General features: G+C 37.6%; 2 protein-coding genes across 5 annotated transcripts in view; both read left to right on the forward strand.

Moving 5' to 3' along the window:
• The window catches only part of PPP1CB (protein phosphatase 1 catalytic subunit beta), a 41,748-nt gene extending 33,690 nt beyond the window's left edge, over positions 1-8,058 (forward strand). For all 3 annotated transcript variants that reach the window (XM_045979452.1, XM_045979453.1, XM_045979451.1), the window contains 3 exons: positions 63-214; positions 3,101-3,235; positions 6,199-8,058. In XM_045979452.1, coding sequence (XP_045835408.1) covers positions 63-214; positions 3,101-3,235; positions 6,199-6,303 — 392 coding nt within the window. In that variant the 3' untranslated portion in view covers positions 6,304-8,058. The remainder of the gene's footprint in view (positions 1-62; positions 215-3,100; positions 3,236-6,198) is intronic.
• Positions 8,059-13,270: 5,212 nt separating this feature from the next.
• Positions 13,271-21,655, forward strand: part of SPDYA (speedy/RINGO cell cycle regulator family member A) — a 35,353-nt gene continuing 26,968 nt past the window's right edge. The window contains exons 1-2 of one of the 2 annotated variants that reach the window (XM_045979455.1): positions 13,271-14,123; positions 21,031-21,283. In XM_045979455.1, coding sequence (XP_045835411.1) covers positions 21,049-21,283 — 235 coding nt within the window. In that variant the 5' untranslated portion in view covers positions 13,271-14,123; positions 21,031-21,048. Of the gene's footprint in view, positions 14,124-20,755; positions 21,284-21,655 lie in introns of those variants that run through there. The other variant, XM_045979454.1, reaches the window with a different exon arrangement.

Below are 21,655 nucleotides of genomic sequence, written 5' to 3' on the forward strand. Positions count from 1 at the left end.
AGATAACTTTATTTTATAAACTTTATTTTGTTTTTTCATTGCCATGTTTTTATTCTTTAAAGGTTTGCTCTGTGATTTGCTGTGGTCTGACCCAGATAAGGATGTGCAAGGCTGGGGAGAAAATGATCGTGGTGTTTCCTTCACTTTTGGAGCTGATGTAGTCAGTAAATTTCTGAATCGTCATGATTTAGACTTGATTTGTCGAGCTCATCAGGTATGAAATATAAAACTTTTGGGGGGCCTGGGTGGCTTAATTATTAAGCATCTGCTTTCAGCTTGGGTCATGATCCCAGGGTCCTGGGATCGAGTTGCGCATCGGGCTCTCTGCTTGGCGGGAAGCCTGCTTCTCCCTCTCCCACTCCCCCTGCTTGTGTTCCCTTTCTCATTGTCTCTCTCTCTGTCAAGTAAATAAAAATAAAAACTAAATAAATATATAAAACTTGAATATTTTAATACTGACTTCGCACAAATCTGCCTTTTTTCATTTTTGAGGAAACTGAGATCCAAGAAAGCTAATTATACAAGGAAAGTAGTAAGAGAGGTGAAGCCTATACCTTGATCTCATACTTAGCAGTCTAATGATTTGTTAACCATTTTTCACCTTCGGGGAGGAAATGTTTCAAACTAAATACATTTTTGCAGTGTTCTGCAATGCTGACAGATTTTTTTGGTGTTTGAAGCTTTCTAGAAACATTTGATCCCATTTTAATATGATGTCTTATGTATTTTATATAAGAATCCAGTGACAGTAGTATTAAAGGACAGTTTTGAGACAGTTGGGGAAATTCAGTTATAGACTGGGTCTTAGATATTAAGGAGTCATTGTTTTAGCTTTGTGAAAATAGCATTATTATGTAAGAAGAATGTCCGTTCTTTCAGAAATGCATACTCAAGTATATAGAGGTAAGATGACATGTCTAGGATTTGCTTTAAAACATACCAGCAGAAGGATGCCTGACTGGCTCAGTCAGTAGCACATGTGGCTCTTGATCTCAGCCTGCTGAGTTCGAGCCCCGCGTTTGGTGTTGAGATTATTTTTAAAAAACAACAACAACAACAACAACAAAAAAAAACACATCAGGAGAAAGAAAAGAGTGATGAATGAAACAAATGTAGCAGAATCCTAGTAATTTTTGAATTGGTATGTAAATGAGAGTTTATTGAATTCTGCCTTATATATACAGTTTAGGTTTACTTGTGGGGTGGTTTTTTTGTTTTGTTTTGTTTTTAATGTCTACTCCCATTGCTATGTTGTATATACTTTAGGGAGGAAATTGTGACTTTTTGACTTTTAAAAATCCATTGCCTTGTAAACTTAGATACTACATGCATTTAGTGTTTGAATAAATGAATTAACAAAGCTTACTTTAATGGTTTAATATATCAAGTTTTCATGCCCTCTGAAATATAATTTTTATGAAATACATTCACTAACAGGTATTTTTTATAAACTTTTTCTTGCTACTTTTGAAAGTACTGAAAGTATTTGAAATTTTAAGTATAATACTTTTAAAGATTCCTTGTTTTTTCTTTGCCTGTTAAAGCAGAGTTTATTAGGTATATGCTATTCCATAATACTTCCCTTTTGGGGGATGCTTTACCTGACTACTTCTTTATGTGATCCTGTGGGTAAACAAAGATGACTGGCTTTTCATTTTCTCTGCATGTTATATGTCACATGCCTTTTTCCTAGCAGAATTTCCTAGTTCTGTTGAAATGAAGTCCATCTCCAAATCCTTTGCTTTTGGCAGTTTCCTTTTGGTAAATATTGTCTTTATGATTTAACTAACTAATATAAACCTACTAGTAGGGAACAGTGCAGAGCTGCTAAGTTTCCTAAGAAGATACCCACTGATAATCAGATTTTTCAACTATAGATTTCCCTTCACTGATCTTTACAGAAATGGACGATGGTTTTCTTTTAAAGTCAAGTTATTGAACTACGTTGGTTTGGACAGTCTTTTTCCAGACTCTTCCAAAATCGTATTCTGCTTATTGTCAAATATATTATCTCTAAAATTAAGAGACCTAATGCTGGGAAACACCACAACGTACAAATACATCCTTTTACAATAAACCTGTTTGTTTAGTAAATGTGTGATGAATAAGTGAAAAAGCAAACTAAGAATTAAAAGGATATGCTGAATGCCAAACACTGTGTATAGCTGAGCTAGAGTAGATAAGGTGACCAAGATCTTAACAGAAAAGGTTAATACCTAATTTCTTCCATGATATAATTACAGTAGGAGCATTTATCTGATACTAAGGTAGGAATTATTTTAAAATATTAATTATTTGGGGGGAGCCTGGGTGGCTCAGTTGGTTAAATGTCTAATTCTTGGTTTCAGCCAGGGCATGATCTCAAGGTCCTGAGATCAAGCCCCACATTGAGCTCTGTGCTGAGTCTGCTTGTCCCTTTCGCTTTGCTCCTTCCCCTTTGTGCATGGGCGCTTAATCTCTCTCTCTCTCTCCCTCCTCCCCTTCCCCCCTTTCTCATAAATAAAATCTTTAAATAAAAAATAAATGTAAATTATTTTAGAGGTGCTTTTTTATTAGCAAGTATTATAGGATAATTTTGCTTAATTGATGGATGCCTAAAAGACTTCAAAAATTATTCTTGCCTACCATAAATAAATATAAAATGTTTATGTGTCATTGCGTCTACTTCTCAGATTTGTAGAGCTGAGAAACATAAGTTGTTTAAATCATTCATAAGTTGGTAACAGATTCTAGAAATCATGTTAAATCATTAAAGAATTAAGGATTCCATAGTTGTGATATAATGCCATTATCTAAGAAGTACTTGGTACCCAAAGTCCTTATAGATACTGTACTTATTAGCATATGGAGAGCCTTAGAAATGGTATAGTTTTTAAACATTTTAGTTATCACAAATGTATTATTTCATTTAAGCTAAACCTTGCCATTATAGAAAAGGGATACCAATTTTAGTATTCTAAGACAAGTTTAAAAACCAAGCTCCCAGAACAAAATAGTGTTTATTTTTAGGTCTTTGTCGCAGTAATCTCAGTAAACAATATAGACAGTTGACAATTAGTTATAAATAAGTGAGTTTTTTCTTTGACCTTTCCTTTCACAGGTGGTAGAAGATGGATATGAATTTTTTGCTAAACGACAATTGGTAACCCTATTTTCAGCCCCAAATTACTGTGGCGAGTTTGATAATGCTGGTGGAATGATGAGTGTGGATGAAACTTTGATGTGTTCGTTTCAGGTATGATATAATATATATAAATCAGTTTTATTCAAAAGTGATTGTCTGGAGCATTTGGGTGGCTCAGTCAGTTGGGCAGCTGCCTTCAGCTTGGTCATGGTCCCAGGGTCCTAGGATTGAACCCCGCATGGGGCTTCCTGCTCGGTGGGGAGTCTGCTTCTCTCTCTCCCTATACCCCCCACCCCTGCTCATGATCTGTCTCTCTCTTTCTCTCTCCTCTCAAATAAATAAATAAAATCTTTTTTTTAAGTGATTATCACAGATTTGTTAGAGATTTCTGTTTTCATTATCAAACATTACAGTTTGAAGAACTTAAGTTAGTCATTCTTGGTGCAGATGTTTGAATTGTTAAATTCCTGTATCACTTCTTGGAATAGGGACTTAACCTAAGAAAAGAATGTGAGTTCAGTTAGTAACTTAGATTTTGTTTCCTTTTGCAAGAAATAGACCAACTCTGGCTTTATAGTTTGCTACTTAAAATCATTCTTGTTCACAGACTAAAACAACTTCAGTACTTTGGTTTTTGCAAAGGGTTTTATGTCCCTCTCATGTGTGTACTATATTTCTCTTTATCTAAATGTAGAGGGGCTTTCCTATCCTTCTTCCCTTTATTATACTGTTTCTGTCAGCTGGTACAGCTGATGTGTGTAAATATGTGACTACTCATTTATGCATAGGAACTAGACCTTATCCTTCAACATTTAGCATAGTGGAATTGAATTAATTTCTCTTTCACTGAGATCCTCTGATGCTCTGAATAGTCCTAAGAAATGCTTCATAAATCTTTTCTACACACTTTTTGTGTAAATATTGAAATTTTCTGTATATTGAAATTTTGTGTATAATGTAGGTTAAAACTTTATTAACACCTCCCAGAATAAATACAGTAAAAAAGTCAGACAATAACAAGTATTGGTGAGGATATGGAGAAATTGGAGCCTTCATACATTGATGGAGGGAGTGTAAAATGGTGCAACTGCTTTTGAAAAGTGTATGGTAGTTCCTCAAAGAGTTAAACATAGACTTTCTGTATAACCCAGCAAATCCACTCATAGGTATACCCAAAAGAATTGAAGGGAGATACTCAAATACAGGTATATGCATATTCATAGGAGCATTATTTATAACTGCCAAAATGTGGAATATCCATTAAATGACATATTGTTTGACAATTAAAAGGAATAAAGTACTGATACATGCTACAACATGAATGAACCTCAAAAACATTATCTCAATGAGAGGAGTCAGTCACAATGTATGATTTCATTTATATGAAATAGCTGGAAAAGACAAATCAGTAGAGAAAGATTAGTATTTCCTTGGAGTTGAAGGGAGTTAGGGGAGTAGAGAATGGAAATCTGGAGTGATTGCTTATGGGAGCAAGATTTCTTTTGGGGTGATAGAAACTCTAAAATTAGATTGTAGCAGTGGTTGTACAACTCTTTTAAGTATTTTAAAAATCATTGATTTGTATATTTTAAAGTTGAACTTCATGGTATGTAAAATATTTAAATACATTTTTTAAGATTTACACATAAAGTACAATTAAAGAGCTTGTGACTGATTACCCTCTAAATAAATAGTAGTAGGGTCCATTAATGTACAGTATAATACTAGTTTCAGGAATAGAATTTAGTGATTCATCACTTACATATAACACCCAGTGCTCGTAACAAGTGCCCTCCTTATACCCATTACCCATTTAACCTATCCCCCTGCCTACCTCCCCCAGTCAACCCTCAATTTGTTCTCTATAGTTAAGAGTCTTTTATGGTTTATGGTTTGCTTGTCTCCCTTTTTTTTTTCTTGCCCTTCTGTGCCTCTGTTCTGTCATAAGGTATTGGTCTTTCTCAAACTGACTTAATTTTCCTTAGTATAATACACTATAATTCCATCCATATCATTGCAAAGGGCAAGATTTCATTCTTTTTCTTTGGCTGACTAATGCTCCACTGTATATCTATACCACATCTTTATCCATTCATCAGTCGATGGACTTTTGGGCTCTTTCCATAATTTGGCTGTTGATAATGCTGCTGTAAAACTCAGGGTACATGTATCCCTTTAAATCAGTATTTTTGTATCCTTTGGGTAAATATTTAGTAGTGCAATTGCTGAGTTGTAGGGTAGTTTTATTTTTCACTTTTTGAGGAACCTCCAGAGTGACTGCACCAGTTTGCATTCCCAGAATCAGCAGTGTAAGGGGGCTCCACTTTCTCAACATCTTGTTTCCTATGTTAAATTTAGCCGTTCTGATAAGTGTGAGGTGATAGCATAGTTTTGATTTGTATTTTCCTGATGATGAGTGATCTTGAGCACTTTTTCCCATGTGTAGCCAGCTCCGTCTTTTGACTCATAAACTAAGTGTTCTTCACTCACCACAGAGATACATAATTAAATTCGTTTTCTTTTCCTTTCTTTCTTTCTTCTTCTCCCCCTCCCCTTTTTTTTAAATTTAAGGTGCCTGGGTGACTCAGTTGTTTAAATGTCCCGCTCTTGATTTTGGCTCAGGTCATGATCTCCGGGTCATGAGATTGAGCCCTGCATTGGCTCCACGGTGATAACACTGGGACTGGAGCTTGCTTAAGATTCTCTTTCCCTCTACCCACCTCCTTCTCTTTCTCTCTTTCACAATAAAGAAATTAAAGTAAAAAAAAAAAAAATTTTTTTTTAACGTAAAGGATTGGGAAGTTGATAGGATTTGTGTGCTTGAGCTTTTGTTATTAAATTAACAGAATGACAGATAATAACAGTATTCAGATATTTAGTTATCTTTGCAAACTTTAAATGTGAGAAATGTTCATGAAAATTCTGTTATTTTTTGTACTTTTATTGCAATTTGTGTAATTACGTAAATATTTTATTTAAAATTTGCTATTTCTTGAAAAGTCCACTTCCTAACAGTTTTCTTTAACTTCCTGCTTTTGAAAGAATAACACTGTTAATAAATTATTTACTTTAAGATATTGAAACCATCTGAAAAGAAAGCTAAGTACCAGTATGGTGGACTGAATTCAGGACGTCCTGTCACTCCACCTCGAACAGCTAATCCACCGAAGAAAAGGTGAAGAAAGGAATTCTGTAAAGAAACCATCAGATTTGTTAAGGACATACTTCATAATATATAAGTGTGCACTGTAAAACCATCCAGCCATTTGACACCCTTTATGATGTCACACCTTTAACTTAAGGAGACGGGTAAAGGATCTTAAATTTTTTTCTAATAGAAAGATGTGCTACACTGTATTGTAATAAGTATACTCTGTTATAATATTCAGCAAAGTTAAATCCAAATTCAAAATTACCCATTAAAAGTTACATCTTCACGTATCACAGTTTTTAAAGTTGAAAAGCATCCCAGTTAAACTAGATGTGATAGTTAAACCAGATGAAAGCATGATGATCCATCTGTGTAATGTGGTTTTAGTGTTGCTTGGTTGTTTAATTATTTTGGGCTTGTTTTTTGTTTTGTTCTGTTTTTGCTAGAATAATGGCAAATATTTTAAATTTTTTTTCCCTGAACATTTTTTTCAAGTGAAATGTGGGAAGAGCTTTAAAGACATTCACCAACTATTATTTTCCCTTGCTTATTTACTTATGTACCTGTTTGATCTTACTGAGAAAACTTATGCCTCATTACAGTAAAAAGGAATTTTAGAGATTGATATTTTTAAAAAACAGGCAAACTATCCAATCCAGTGATTGAATCAAACAGTTTGACTGGGCAAACTTTACAGCTGATAGTGAATATTTTGCTTTATACAGAAATTGCCACTGATTTGGATTTGTGCACTCTAATTTTTAACTTATTGATGCTCTATCGTGCAGTAGCATTTCATTTAACTTTTAAGATAAGGCTCATATAGTATTACCCAACTAGTTGGTAATGTGATTATGTGGTACCTTGGCTTTAGGTTTTAATTCGCACGAAACACCTTTTGGCATGCTTAACTTTCTGGTAACACCCTCACCTGCATTGGTTTTGTTTTTGGTTTTGGTTTTGGTTTTTTTTTGGTTTTTTGTTGTTGTTGTTGTTGTTGCTATTTGTTTTTAGATTCACAGAACATGAGAATCCTTTTTTGACAAGCCTTGGAAAGCTGACACTATCTCTTTTCCTCCCTCTTTACGAAGGATGTATTTAAATGAATGCTGGTCAGTGGGACATTTTGTCAACTATGGTTATTGGGTGCTTAACTGTCTAATATTGCCATGTGAATGTTGTATACGATTGTAAGGCTTATGTCACTAAAGATTTTTATTCTGATTTTTCATGATCAAAGTTCATACAATATTGTATAGACACGCTTTGTAGTGAACTATAGTAGCAATAATTTCTGTACATGATCAAGGGTTTATTGCAGCATTTCTTTTCTTGTTCTCTTTTTTTAAAGGGTTAGTATTAGCAAATGACAAGGAGTAGAAAAGTCAACATAAAGGTTTTAGAAGGAGAACTTACAGGACACAGATTTGTAATTCTTTGGATGCGACCCTTTTAGATGTGATTCTAAAAGCTTTTATTGAGTATTGTCAAATTTGTAAGCTTCATAGGGATGGACATCATATTTATAATGCCCTTCTTCTATATGTGCTACCATTGATGTGAAATTCTTGACCTTAATATTGTCTTTGAAAATGTTCAATTGAGAATTCTGTCAACTTACATTTTATGAATTGGCGTATTGTATTACTGCAAGAGATTTGATTTTCAGCACAGTGCAAAGTTCTTTCAAATGCATATGTCTTTTTTTCTAATTCCATTTTGTTTTAAAGCACATTTTAAATGTAGTTTTCTCATTTAGTAAAAGTTGTCTAATTGATATGAAGCCTGACTGGTCATTTTATTCCTTTTTTTTTTTTTCCCATTTACAATGAGACATTTAGACACACATTCTATTCAAATAGATTTTAATGTCTGACATATATTGAGTTGATTCTTTTCTGGAAGTGTTCATATACTACATGTGATGATGTATTGGGTTAGGTTACACAGGCTTTTATGTAATGTGATTTAAATATCTTCCTAATCGGAGTGAAAGTTGAGCAATTTCTAGTAGAAGTTTAGATATGTATTCTTAATAGCCATAGTGAAGCAGGTCTAGAAAAATAAATCTTTGGCAGGAGACAGGGCAGTCTTTTATTAATCTCCGTGTTAGAACTTATTAATTTGAATTCGACTTACTGTGTTATTATAGTAATTCATCCAGGTCAGTATTGAATATGAAAAAATAGTCATTAAGCATGTTAATATTGGTCACTCAATTTAAAGGCTAGAAATCTGTGTTTAAAAATTATTCAAGCAGTTGAGCTCCTGGCTGGTTCAGTCAGAGGAACATAGGATTCTCGTTCCTCAAGGTCGTGAGTTTGAGCCCCATGTTGGGTGTAGAGATTACTAAAAAAAATATTACTTGGCCATCTTAAAAACCACTTTAAAAGTTTCTGTCATACAATGTTACAAATATTATTGGTAACACTGCTACTTCAAATAAGTAAAACTCCCATTTCTTAAGAGAAAAATACCCTGTGATTCTAGTGTCACTAATTTATGTCACTCTTCCTCTCTGATTTTTAATTTCTATGTTCAAATTTATCTTTAATCCAAATGTCATGACATTTAAAATTAAACATGCTAGTATGATGGATCACAGATTATCAGGTTATATTTTTGTTAGTTCCTAACTGGAAAAAATCAACTACATTGTGCTACTCCTTGTGTTTGAAACTTCAACATTTTTCATTTTAATTTTGCCTAGGGACAAATTTAATCATGAACATCAATACTGGTTTGCGCAAAATGTTGAGTCAGGATACCATCAAGAAGAATTTAAAGCTTTAAAAGGTGGTCAGTTAATTGGAAGTGTTAGGAGTGTTGAAAGGATATATATGCCTTTCAAAAAAAAATTCCATTGAGGGAAAACCAGGAACATCTTGAGATGTATGCCTTAAGAACATTAAAGTGTATTCATTGAGCCAAGGAACTGAAATAGTATCATTTATAAGTTCAGGTATGTTTGTTCCTTTGTCTCCTTGGCAACCATAACTCTTGAACCAAAAGAACAATTCTTTTCTTTCACATCTATATACCAAAAATGTGTTTAGAGAAGGAAAGTGGTCAGGTTTGTTCCGGTCTATCTACATTGACCTAACTAACCCTCCTCCTTCTTTCCTTATGAATCCATCCCTGAATCAAAGCTGTGCCTGAGAAGACACTAAATAGCCTAACTATACCAGTGGCTTCCACTGAGAAATACTGTGTCCCTTTTGCTAATAGTTTTCAGTGTTTTGTAATTTCCTTAAACAGGTAAGAAGTGGTTAAAGGGATTTTAAAGTGGTAAAGGGATTTTCATACCTTGCAAAATGAGCAGGAGTTAAATAAGACATAAACCGATTCCATGTAAGTATACACATAGAGTTTTATTATCTTTGCTCTCTTTAAAATGTTTATTCAACAAAAGTGAAATTTAGATTCAGTGCAATAATTTTGATCTGTTAAAATTGGATTTTACCTGTACATTTGAATTCCAGAATTTCTAAACAAGTTCCCTAGTTAGAAAATTGTAAAAGTCAAAACTTAATTCTTCAGCCACCACCTCCTGTATTAGTTGACTTATAAACTTCTTAGTCACTGTAATTTACTTTCTCATTCAGGTCTCTCTACCTCTCTCATGCAGGTGTAAGGGATGGAATTACTTGAGAAATCATTTATTGGTAGAACTCATGAAGCTACTCAATTTACCAAATTAAAATTAATAAACTACTTTATTATCTCATAAAAATGTGTGACGCCCAGGACCCAACTTTCAACATGTAGCTGTTGTGTAGTATCTAACTAAAAAAGTTTTAAAAACAAGTTCTGGGGCACCTGGGTGGCTCAGTCGGTTAAGTGGCTACCTTTGGCTCAGGTCATGATTCTAGGGTCCTGGGATTGAGTCCTGTGTCGGGCTCCCTTCTCTTCTCAGCAGAGAGCCTGCTTCTCCCTCTCCCTGCCGCTCTGCCTACTTGTGCTCTCCTATCTCTCTGTCAAATAAATAAAATCTTAAAAAAAAAAAGAAAGAAAAAGAAAAAAGAAAATCCGCGTGTCCCAGAATAATTGCCTCGGGTTTTATAGCCCATGCCTAGTTAGGGCCTGGTAACTCCACTGAGGTTAATTTGATAATATCACAGATCTAGGTTAAAAGCTTTCTGTTACTGTACTGTAACACCTGTTTTGAATGAAGTACCTTAATCTTTCATCAGCTGAGTTCCCTAAACGCTTTGGGTGTGCTCTTTGACAGATTAACGCAAACTATGGTCTATTCAATTTTTTAAAGAAAATCAATTATTCGTTGTACAGATCAATTAGTATATTGGACATTCCTTTAAGACTTTGTTGTATTTGCCCCTTAGACAGTTTAATTGTGACCTGAATGTAAGCTCATATAGGCAAAGATTTTTTGTCTCTTTTTTTCTTTCCTGCTGGTGTATCTCTAGCTTCTAGAGTGGTGCCTGGCCCATAGTAGGCATTCAAGTTTTTTTTAATGTATGCAAATGAGTTTGAAAACTTGGTGTTTTGACACCTTGATCTTTTGGGAAAAAAAGCCCAAAAAGAAAAAACACCCTGGAACTTGTTTTTAACAGTTCCAAATTTCATTTATCCTCAGTGTATTGTCAAAACTATCATCTTCATTTGGTAAAATATTGGTAAATATGAGAAGTTGTGGGGCACCTGGGTAGTTAAGTTGGTTAGGTATCCAATATGATTTCAGCTCAGGTCATGATCTCAGAGTCGTGAGATTGAGCCCCATGTGGGGCTCTGCACTGAGCGTGGAGCCTGCTTAAGATTCTCTCCCTCACCTTCCTCTCCATACAACTCACATGCTCTATTTCTCAAAATAATAATAATAGTTAATTTTAAAAGCATGAAAAATTGTGTCCAGTTACTTGAAGAAATACTTCCCAGGTGGCACCTGACAGGCATATTGGGGAAATTGCCTTTTTTTTTTTTTTAAAGATTTTATTTATTTATTTGATAGAGATCACAAGTAGGCAGAGAGCCCGATGTGGGGCTCGATTCCAGGACCCTGGGAACATGACCTGAGCTGGAGGCAGAGGCTTTAACCCACTGAGCCAGCCAGGTGCCCCAGGAAATTGCCTCTTGTTCAGAATCAAACTTGGCAAGAAATTTATGGCTCCTTTCTTGCCCCTCCCCCTTTCTGTAGTCTACGTTTGCTGTTTAATTAACTTTAGGGTCACCTTTGTTGTGAGCTACTTCAAACATTTTTAAAAAAGTGGTATAGTGTAACATTTTGTCTTTCAAAAATCGCCTAGTATTTATGAACACTTAAAATTAGGAATCTAAACTAATGGAGAGGCTGTTGCCTCAGTTTAACAAATAAAGATTGTATCATAGAAGCAAGTATGGGGAAAGATATGATATTTTCAGTAAGGAACAAAAAAATGAGGTACAGTGAAGAAATGTATTCTAGAGAAAAATTTAATGCAGTCCTTTTGTTAGATTGATTATTGTACCATCCTGATACAGGAGTATCAGGAGTTGTATTGCTTCCAATATAAGAGAGTAGTCAGCCACAATGAATTCTGGGTGCTAGTGTAAATTCCAGGAAGAGGATTTGACCCAGCTTGGATGAAAGATGCTTATGACTCCCAACAACTGAAGAAGAGTGATGATACTGTATGAATACATCTGCTATCCTTGCAGCCAAGTGGTTTGGGAGGTTGAATAAAAAGTGTGTTGAAAAGAAAATCCAAAGGTGTTCTCTATGACATACTTTAAGGAATAATCTAGTCAGTCTGAAAATGCATAGTTGGCAAGATGTAGACCAATGGGAACTCTTAAAATTGGTACAACTGGAGACTCCTGGCTGGCTCAGTTGGTAGAGCCTGTGACTCCTGATCTCAGGGTCATGAGTTTGAGCCCTACGTTGAACATACAGATTATTTATAAATAAAAATAATAAAATTTGTACAACTACCTGGAAATTGAATTTAGCATTTGTAATCTTGCAAATTGTATACCCTAAAACCCATCATTTTCACTTCAAAGCATTTATAGGAAAACTACATGCTGCATGCACCATGGGGCATGTACAAGCAGTAGTGGTTGAATATTTGAAACATGGGCACCAACCAATCAGACTACCCAATTAATCAGAAACTGTACCAGCTATAACTAATAGGGTCTCACCGAAGCACAGCCACTGATGACCAAGTCTGCGTACAAGAAGGCTCATAGTTTTCACAGTAGCAAAAATGACCCAAATGACCATTGATGGGAGTATGGTGATAATTACAGTATATTCATAGAACAGAATTCTATACAACAATAAAAAATATTTACAATTTCTGCATTAGCATGTTAAAAATCTTAAACTATGAAGAATACAAAGTATTAAATTTACAAACAATCTGTGTTTAAAGATAACAGTAAATCTTAAGGGAATGGGAAAAACCAAAGTCACCTCTGAAGGAAAGTAAGGGGAGGAGGAGGGGAACATACAGGAGCTCATCAGTATTACGTTCTATTTCTTGGGTGTTAGGTTCAGCCTTTTTCGGTGGGTAGTGGCTTCTCCGGTTTTTGTTTTATGCTCTGCTGCCTGCATGTATGTTACTATACATACATATACTATTATATATATATATATATATATATATACATATATATACTATTCTTTTGTACATATCAAACATTCCATTTTTTAAAGTATGTATGCAACACCACTTATGTAAAATTGTATCCATATGTACACATAATAAAATATTTTTTATTAAAGAGCTGGTTAATAAGATTGCAAAAATCAAAGCTTTAGAAGGTGCTACACGAATTCAAGAATGGCACAGTCTTGCACTAAGTACTCAGGTGATGGGCCAAAGGCTTAAGTTGGGTCTTAAAGGATAGATATAAGAAAATTTAAATGAAGGTGAAAAATAGAGCACCATATATGCCAGCTCAAGAAGAAAGTTTTAAGAGATGCTCTGAGAAAAGCAAGTATGTAAGTCTGGAGTAAAGAAAAAGTGGTAAAAAGTGGGGAGATACATTTAGAATGAAAAGCGTTTACTAAACTTTACAAGCGTTTACTAAGCATCAGTTACATCCCAGGCACCTGGCCAAGGGCTACAATAAGACCAAAATGAAAAGGTTCCTGTAGAATAATTTACAACTTAGAACGGTAGATTCAATGAAATAGTGTAACACCACCTCTGCCACGGTGTTCACACATTTCTTCGTTTAAGTGATCTCTTCCTCTGTTCATACAGTTATTTAACGTAGCAGTAACTTTGGGCATTACAATTGCTGCTGCAAAGTTAATTTCTGATTCTTTGTCCTCCTACTATTGACGTTTCTGTTTATCAAGTATCTACTAGTGTGTGTGTGCAAGGCGCCCCGCCTGGTGCTGTGAGGTAGAAGGGAGCTGGGAAGACCTGAAGTCCCAGCCCCGCCGGGCCTCTCCATCTAACCGAAGGGAAGGGAAAAGGCTCGAATACAGTCCTGGCTTTGATAAACGTTCAAGAGGAAGGGGCTAAATTAGGAGGTCAGAAGAGGTCTGGGAGGGTGGCGACTTTCTGGCAGGACCGGGCCCAGAGGGTCCGCACCGCCAGGTAGGTCAGCTGGCAGCAGGGGCTCCGCACGCAGCAGCCGCGCGGGAGGAGGAGCGCTCCAGCTGGAGCTAGGCTGGGGGAGCGCGGCGCGCGCAACCTCGGGTGGGCCCCGCCCCCGGCGGCGGCTCTGTGCGCTGATTGGCCCGAACGAGCCTCGCTCCCGGTAGGCGGGAGGTCTCAGAGCGGGTAGTGGTCGCAGTGGAGCGAGTGGCGAGCAACTGTCTGAGGCCTCAGAGCATCCGGGGGAGGCTGTCCCGCGGCCCGGCGCCCTCTCCGCAGCCCAAGGCTTTCGCAGGTATCTTCCGCTCCCGCCCTGGCTTCGGGCCTCACCGGCCACGCTCCAGCTGCGGCTGGTCCTGGTCCCTCCATCCCTCTGGCAGCGGGCCCCGCCGCCCACCGTGTGTGAGGATGGGGTGGCGTTGCGGCCCCTTTCCTACGCGCTTCCGCTCGTGAGTCCCCTCAGGCTCCCTCTCCGCTACGGGAACACGCGCTCCCCGCGTGCGGAGCCTGGGCTGGGGAGAGGGGCTGGGGGTGTCGAGGTCGGAGTTGAGCGGCGAGGGGAGGCGACTACGAGCGGTGGCGTGGGCGAGCCGGCGCGCTACCCTCTGTAGCTCGCCGGTCCCCTCCGTCGTTCTGTGGGGGCTTCGCGAGCGAGGTGCCCTCGCGCGGGAGGCCGCGGGCCGGCTGCGAACCGGGAGCTACGGAGGGACGACGCGCTCGCACGTGCTGGGCGGTGGCCTCCCGACGCGGGCCTGGACGGCTTGTCGCCGTCGGGCTCCCCCGGCGCGCAGCGGGGCAGAGAGGCCCGAGGGTGGGGGGCGGGGACGGCCTTGGCCAAAGTTATCCTCCGGGTGGGCCAGTGTCATTCTGCGTCCGCCCCTTCTCCTTCGGCCGCCTTCATCACGTCTTCTTGCCCAAGCACCACCGCACCGTAGTCGCGGGATCTGAGCGGCTGCATCTCCGTGCTCCGCCCGAGCCGTTCTCCCGGTTTCGCTGTGCCCTTTCCTGCCCGGTCCCGCACGGCTGCAGGCCAGCCAGCTCCGAGTTGTAGAAAAGAAACTTGTGAAGTAGTCGAACACTTGAAGACAGAAAAACCCATGCTTTGTCAAAATTGAGATTCCACCTGTTAACTTATTTTATTCTCTAACAAAAGCGCATTTTACAATACCTATGATCTCTGTCACCAATACAATTTTAACACTTAAATTATATTTATTACTGGAGATGAAGTGTGGCTGTCATATCCTGACTCTTCTTTCCTTGAAAGGTACCGTTACCTATAAAAAAGATAAAATAATAGTACCGCTGTATTTCGAGTTTTTGCTAAGGGTTCAGCACTGTGCTAGGCATTATCCATATCGTTCCTTTGCTCATTAACCCTACTAAATATGGATTATTAACAATATCTAATAATTTTTATTGTAACTAGTATGTACCAGGTTCTAAGAAAACAGGTGTTTCTAGTATCATAATATCATAAGTGAGGACATGGGTGTTCCCAGGAGTTGAATAGCCTAAAGTCACATAGCGAGACAGAATCAGGTCTTAGTAAAGGTCTATTCTCCAGTATTTTAACATATACTCTCAACTGGCTCCTCCTTCCTTTCTGCCTTCAGGCGCACTTGAGAATCCTGTCTCTTGGGGCACTTGGGCGGCTCAGTCGGTTAAGCGGCTGCCTTCGGCTCAGGTCATGATCCCAGGGTCCTTGGATCAAAACCCGGAATTGGGCTCCCTGCTTGGGGACCCTGCTTCTCCTTCTCCCTCTGCCCGCTGCTCCCCATGCTGTGCTCTCTCTCCTCTCTCTGTCAGATAAAGAAAATCTTAAAAAGAAGAATCCTGTCTTTAAAAGAAAAATTCTCCTTTGATTATTGTCCCTTCTAGCTGCTGTTCATTTTCTTCTTTCCAACGATTGCCACATTTAGCAAAGGGAAGGAGTGTAAGTTCACACTTCATGCACATCCTTTTGTAACACATCACCTGTCATCCTATTCTGTCTAGTTTCCATTTATTCCCACCACTTAATTGAAGTGTCTTGGTTTATTCACTAGTGGGTTGGATTTCTAATCAGATATCAACTTCTTATTGAAACAGCTGTGCTTGTAATTTTACTAGACACCTAGAGCTTGGCTGTGTCTAAAAGTATTCTATAACCATTAGGTGATAAATTAAATTAGAAAAAAAATTTAAGGGGCGCCTGGGTGGCTCAGTGGGTTAAAGCCTTCGGCTCAGGTCATGGTCCCTGGGTCCTGGGATCAAGCCCCGCATCAGGTTCTCCGCTCAGCGGGGAGCCTGCCTCCTCCTCTCTCTCTGCCTACTGTGATCTCTGTCTGTCAAATAAATAAATAAATCTTTAAAAAAAAAAGAGGAAAAAAAAAGAAAGAAAATTTAAAACATAAGAATAATGGAGATTTTATAATAGCCCCACGAAAGCTTCCAGCAATTTTGCCAGAAAATTTTTCTTCAATTTGCTATATTGTTTTTTAACAATTTAAGTTTTATGGTTATGATAAGGAAAGATGCTATAGTCATTTCAATAAGGATTCTTTTTTAAGAATTATTTTAGCAAAACAGTGATTAACCCGTCTTTCTCCCCTAAAACAATGGCTTATTTAACCACTAAGTCACAGTGTCACGGCCATATTTACAATGCAAATGCTAGACTTAAATTTTTATAAAGCAAAAGCTCATAAGCTGGCTTTGTTTTCCTGGCAAGATGACAGTGAGTAGTATTAGACTGCTTACCATGTGTCAAGTGTTTTACACATGACTTCATTTAATTTTTTAAAAGTTTTTTAGTGGTTAAAATATATGGGACTTTGGTGTCAAACAGTCCCAGATTCAAGTCCTAGTTTTATCACTCACTAAATATGTGTCCGTGGGCCATTTTCTTCTTCCCTAAACCTCAAAGTTCTCATCTAGAAAATAAGGATAAATAATGCCCATTTTATAGAAAAGTTCTGAGGATTAAGTGAGATAATGCATGTAAAACCTTTAGCACATTGTCTGGCACATATTAAGTGCTTAGTGTGAGACTATAATTATAAGGAAATTAAGTTTTCCCTGCCTGCCCTGAATTGCCATTGGATATTGCTCTTAGATTTTTCATATAGCCACACGAGTCCCCAAATACTACTACTGCTATATGGTTCTGTGAACCACCACCCCTGCCACTCTTTATATTACCCCCAGAAAAAAGAAATTATTTCAGATGCTTATAGATTAACTGTGGTCTATTAAAAAAAATCCAAAATACCCTATTCAAGTGTGAATTCTGGTATGATTATTTTCATATTGGTGGAGTCTATGTAAAAACTCATTAAAGGATTTTGCCATATGAGCATAGTCTCTCCTAGTTCCTCCTTCCTCCCTATCTCTTGGCTTTTCCTGATATGGCTCATATATTTTTTTTTTTTTTAATTAATTTTTAAAATTTATTTAATTTCTTTTCAGTGTAACAGAATTCATTGTTTATGCACCACACCCAGTGCTCCATGCAATACGTGCCCTCCATAATACCCACCACCAGGTTCACCCAACCTCCCATCCCCCGCCCCTTCAAAGCCCTCAGATTGTTTTTCAGAGTCCATAGTCTCTCATGGCTCATCTCCTCCTCCAATTTCCCTCAACTCCCTTCTCCTTTCCATCTCCCCATGTCTTCCATGTTATTCCTTATGCTCCACAAATAAGTGAAACCATATGATAATTGACTCTATCTGCTTGAGTTATTTCACTCAGCATAATCTCTTCCAGTCCCATCCATGTTGCTACAAAAGTTGGGTATTCATCCTTTCTGATGGAGGCATAATACTCCATTGTGTATATGGACCACATCTTCCTTATCCATTCGTCCGTGGAAGGGCATCTTGGTTCTTTCCACAGTTTGGCGACTGTGGCATTGCTTCGATGAACATTTGGGTACAGATGGCCCTTCTTTTCACTACATCTGTATCTTTGGGGTAAATACCCAGTAGTGCAATTGCAGGGTCATAGGGAAGCTCTATTTTTAATTTCTTGAGGAATCTCCACACTGTTCTCCAAAGTGGCTGCACTAACTTGCATTCCCACCAGCAGTGTAAGCTCATATATTTTTTAAAGAGTTTTTTTATTTATTTGAGAGAGCACATGAGAGAAGCACAAGCTGAGGGAGTGGCAGAGGGAAGGGAGAAGCAGGCTCCCCGCTGAACAGGCAGCCTGACACAGCCTGATCCCAGGACCCAGGGATCATGACCAGAGCCAAAGGCAGATGCTTATCTGTCTGAGCCACCCAGATACCCCCTGAAATGGCTCATATTTTTATTTGCCTTGTATTCTTTTCTTCTTACTTGCCATGAGAACTCTATTCTCTCATTATATCTAAATAAAAAACAAAATTTAAAACTATCTAGGGGCACCTGGGTGGCTCAGTGGGTTAAACCTCTGCCTTCAGCCCAGGTCATGATCTCAGGGTCCTGGGATCGAGCCCCGAATCGGGCTCTCTGCTCTGCGAGGAGCCTGCTTTCCCCTCTCTCTCTGCATGCCTCTCTGCCTACTTGTGATCTCTCTCTCTCAAATAAATAAAAATTAAATTAAATTAAACTAAACTATTTCAAGGTGGAATTTGACCAGGAACATACCATTGATAGCTTCTGTCCTTAAGCTCCTCCATAACTTTCCAGCCAGTGTTTACTGATTAACTTCAATGAATCTCTGTTTGGGGAATTTCACACAGTTCTTTCTCTATTTCCTCAAATTTTATTTGAAGTATCCCAACACATACATAAGGGTTTAGTGGAATAGTATAAAGCTATACTGTGAACATATTTATTTGATTGACAGTATTTGCATTCTGTTCCACAATATATCCATGGTTGTCCTAATATAACAACACTATTTTAAGTTATTTACTTAATATTGAGTAAAACTTACCTCCTGGGAGATATACCATAGTTATTCTATATTCTGGTACATTCCAACCCCAAGCCTAGCCCCTTCACCCCAATTTGAAAAGCCCAAATTTAATTCTTTCTATGTTGTAAGGCTGCTCTTACTTTAAAAAAAAGATGCAGATGAGACCTCCAGTTGTCTCCCCAATGAGGTCAGTAGGAAAGAGCAGAAAGCTCTTACGCAAGTCTCAAGGTATAATTTATCACTCATTCCTTTTTCTGTGGAGTTTGTAGCACCCCCCAACTCCATAATTGCCTTCAATTAGGTTTGGCCCTTAGGATCTAAGAAGATAGATGAGGTGAGGGGAGGAGAGTGAAACAGAGGAAGGAGAAGCAATTATAGAACAATTGAATATAATTTCCTCTGCCTAGTTCTTCATTATCTAGCACTTTGCTGTCTAATATGTAGCTACTAGCTACACGTGGCTGTTGAGCAGTTGAAATGTGGATGGTGCAACTGAAGAATTTTTACTTTTATTTAATTACTGGAGGAGTATAAAATATTTTTTACTTACACACTATTGTTTTGGTAGGACTACATTTCACTCTAACTGTTGGAAATTTAGTAGCTAAATTGAAATATACTGTATGTGTAAATACATACCAGCTTTCAAAGAGTTAGTTTAAGAATAAAGTTTGTAAAATATCTCATTAATTTTTATATTGATTACACACTAAATTGATATTTTAGACATACTAGATTACATAAAATACTAAAATTCAGGTCATTTGCTTATTTATACTAATGGACTACAGCTTTAAAAAATATAAAATTACATATGTGGCTCACATTATATTGGACATTGCTGATCTAGCCCTACTATATCCAATCTTACTTTCCATTCCTTCCTTCAGCAGGGAGGTTTCTGAGGGTCAGGAAGGAGAATCTGTACCTAACTCCTTGAACACCAAGGGAGGCATGGCTGCCTGGGTCACTGTGAGTTATGGATTCAGAGGTTCTCATTAGGGTCTTAGAGTAGTTTCCTGCTTTGCCTATGCTTATCTCCTTTTCCTATTCTATAAATACTTTGACCACAAAAGTAATACTAACTGTAGTAATTATGTGAACTGATTACCACCAAACATGGTAGTGATTATACATATTGTTAAGTATTGATGAATTAATTAATTTTGTTTCTAATTTTGTTGGATTATAACACTGTACATTCATGTACACTTATAATCAATCACTCAAATAATATGGTCATACACTTACAACTTTAAAAATTAGAGTGATCAATTTATGAGACTTCCTTAAAGCACATATACCCTACATTTCTTTGCTAGAAATGTTTGATCTTTTCAGTAAATACCAGTAAATGCTTGTTGAATAAGTGAATTATGTAACATATCAAGGAATTAACCAATAAAAAAATATTTTGTGTGGGACTGCTTTCAATATAAGACTTCATATGATATTAATTTTTTTTTAAAGATTTATTTCTTTGACAGATAGAGATTACAAGTAGGCAGAGAGGCAGGCAGAGAGAGAGAGAGGAGTAAGCAGGCTCCCAGCCAAGCAGAGAGCCCGATGCGGGGCTCGATCCCAGGACCCTGAGATCATGACCTGAGCCGAAGGCAGAGGCTTTAACCCGCTGAGCCACCCAGGCGCCCCTGATATTAATTTAGTTCTGGAAATAGTTTGCCTTTTTCCATAAAAAATTTTAAGTGGCATATATAATAACCATATGATAAAATTATGTCAATAGAAGCAGAATTTTAAAATACTAAGAAAAGGGGCACCGGGTGGCTCAGTGGATTAAGCCGCTGCCTTCGGCTCAGGTCATGATCTCAGGGTCCTGAGATCGAGCCCCACATCGGGCTTTCTGCTCCGCAGGGAACCTGCTTCCTCCTCTCTCTCTGCCTGCCTCTCTGCCTACTTGTGATCTCTCTCTCTCTGTCAAATAAATAAATAAATAAAATCTTAAAAAAAATAAATAAATAAAATACTAAGAAAAAAGAATACCACAAATATATATTCAGCATAGTTCCTATAATTAATTTTCAAATTTTGTTTTGGGTCCCTAGCCATCAAAGAAAAATGGTACAGGATCTTACTGTTGGGAAGAGAAGGTATATCGGTTACCCAAAGAAAGCATAGCATTTCTTAGCACTGAATTCTAAAAGCAATTTCTTACGTGGGTCACTATCACAAATAACATTTTAGTAGCAAGTTCAGTAACACTTTATATGAATGCATCTGTAATGTCATCTGATTAGTTGTTTTTATATAGAAATGAACAAGAGTGTGGTAAATAATTATATGTTTTATTTTTACAGGAACCTTGGGAAACCAAAATGAGACATAATCAGCTGTGTTGTGAGACACCACCTACTGTCACTGTTCATGTAAAATCAGGGTCAAATAGATCACATCAGCCTAAAAAACCCATTAATCTGAAGCGTCCTATTTTTAAAGATAGTTGGCCAGCATCTGAAAAAAATGTACATAATAGCAACAAGTCTAAACGCCCCAAAGGGCCCTGTCTCGTTATACAGCGTCAGGAAATGACTGCTTTCTTTAAGTTATTTGGTAGGTTTAAAATATTTTAATAGCAGTAATTGTAAAGTACTTAAAACTGAGAGGATCTAAAGGCCTATTACTGTTTTCATAATAATCAAAGAGGATGTTATTTTCTATGTCAGATTTGTGTCTCCAACAAGTTTGTTTTTGTTTTACTTAGGTCGTTTTTGTTTTTGTTATTTTGGATTGCTTTTGGTTTAGAAGTTCAGACTCATCTAGCTTCTGGACTACTTAAATCCAAGTGTCAAATGTGAATTCTGGGCAATTCAAGTTCATATTATGAGTTTTGTGTCACCTCAGTAAAATAGCTGCATGAAGTCTCAGATGAACCAATTGACCCAATTTGACTAGGCCTGAGGTGTTTCCCAGGATTATCAGTGC

This window comes from Meles meles, chromosome 15 (genome assembly GCF_922984935.1).
Source record: "Meles meles chromosome 15, mMelMel3.1 paternal haplotype, whole genome shotgun sequence".
NCBI classification, from domain to species: domain Eukaryota; kingdom Metazoa; phylum Chordata; class Mammalia; order Carnivora; family Mustelidae; genus Meles; species Meles meles.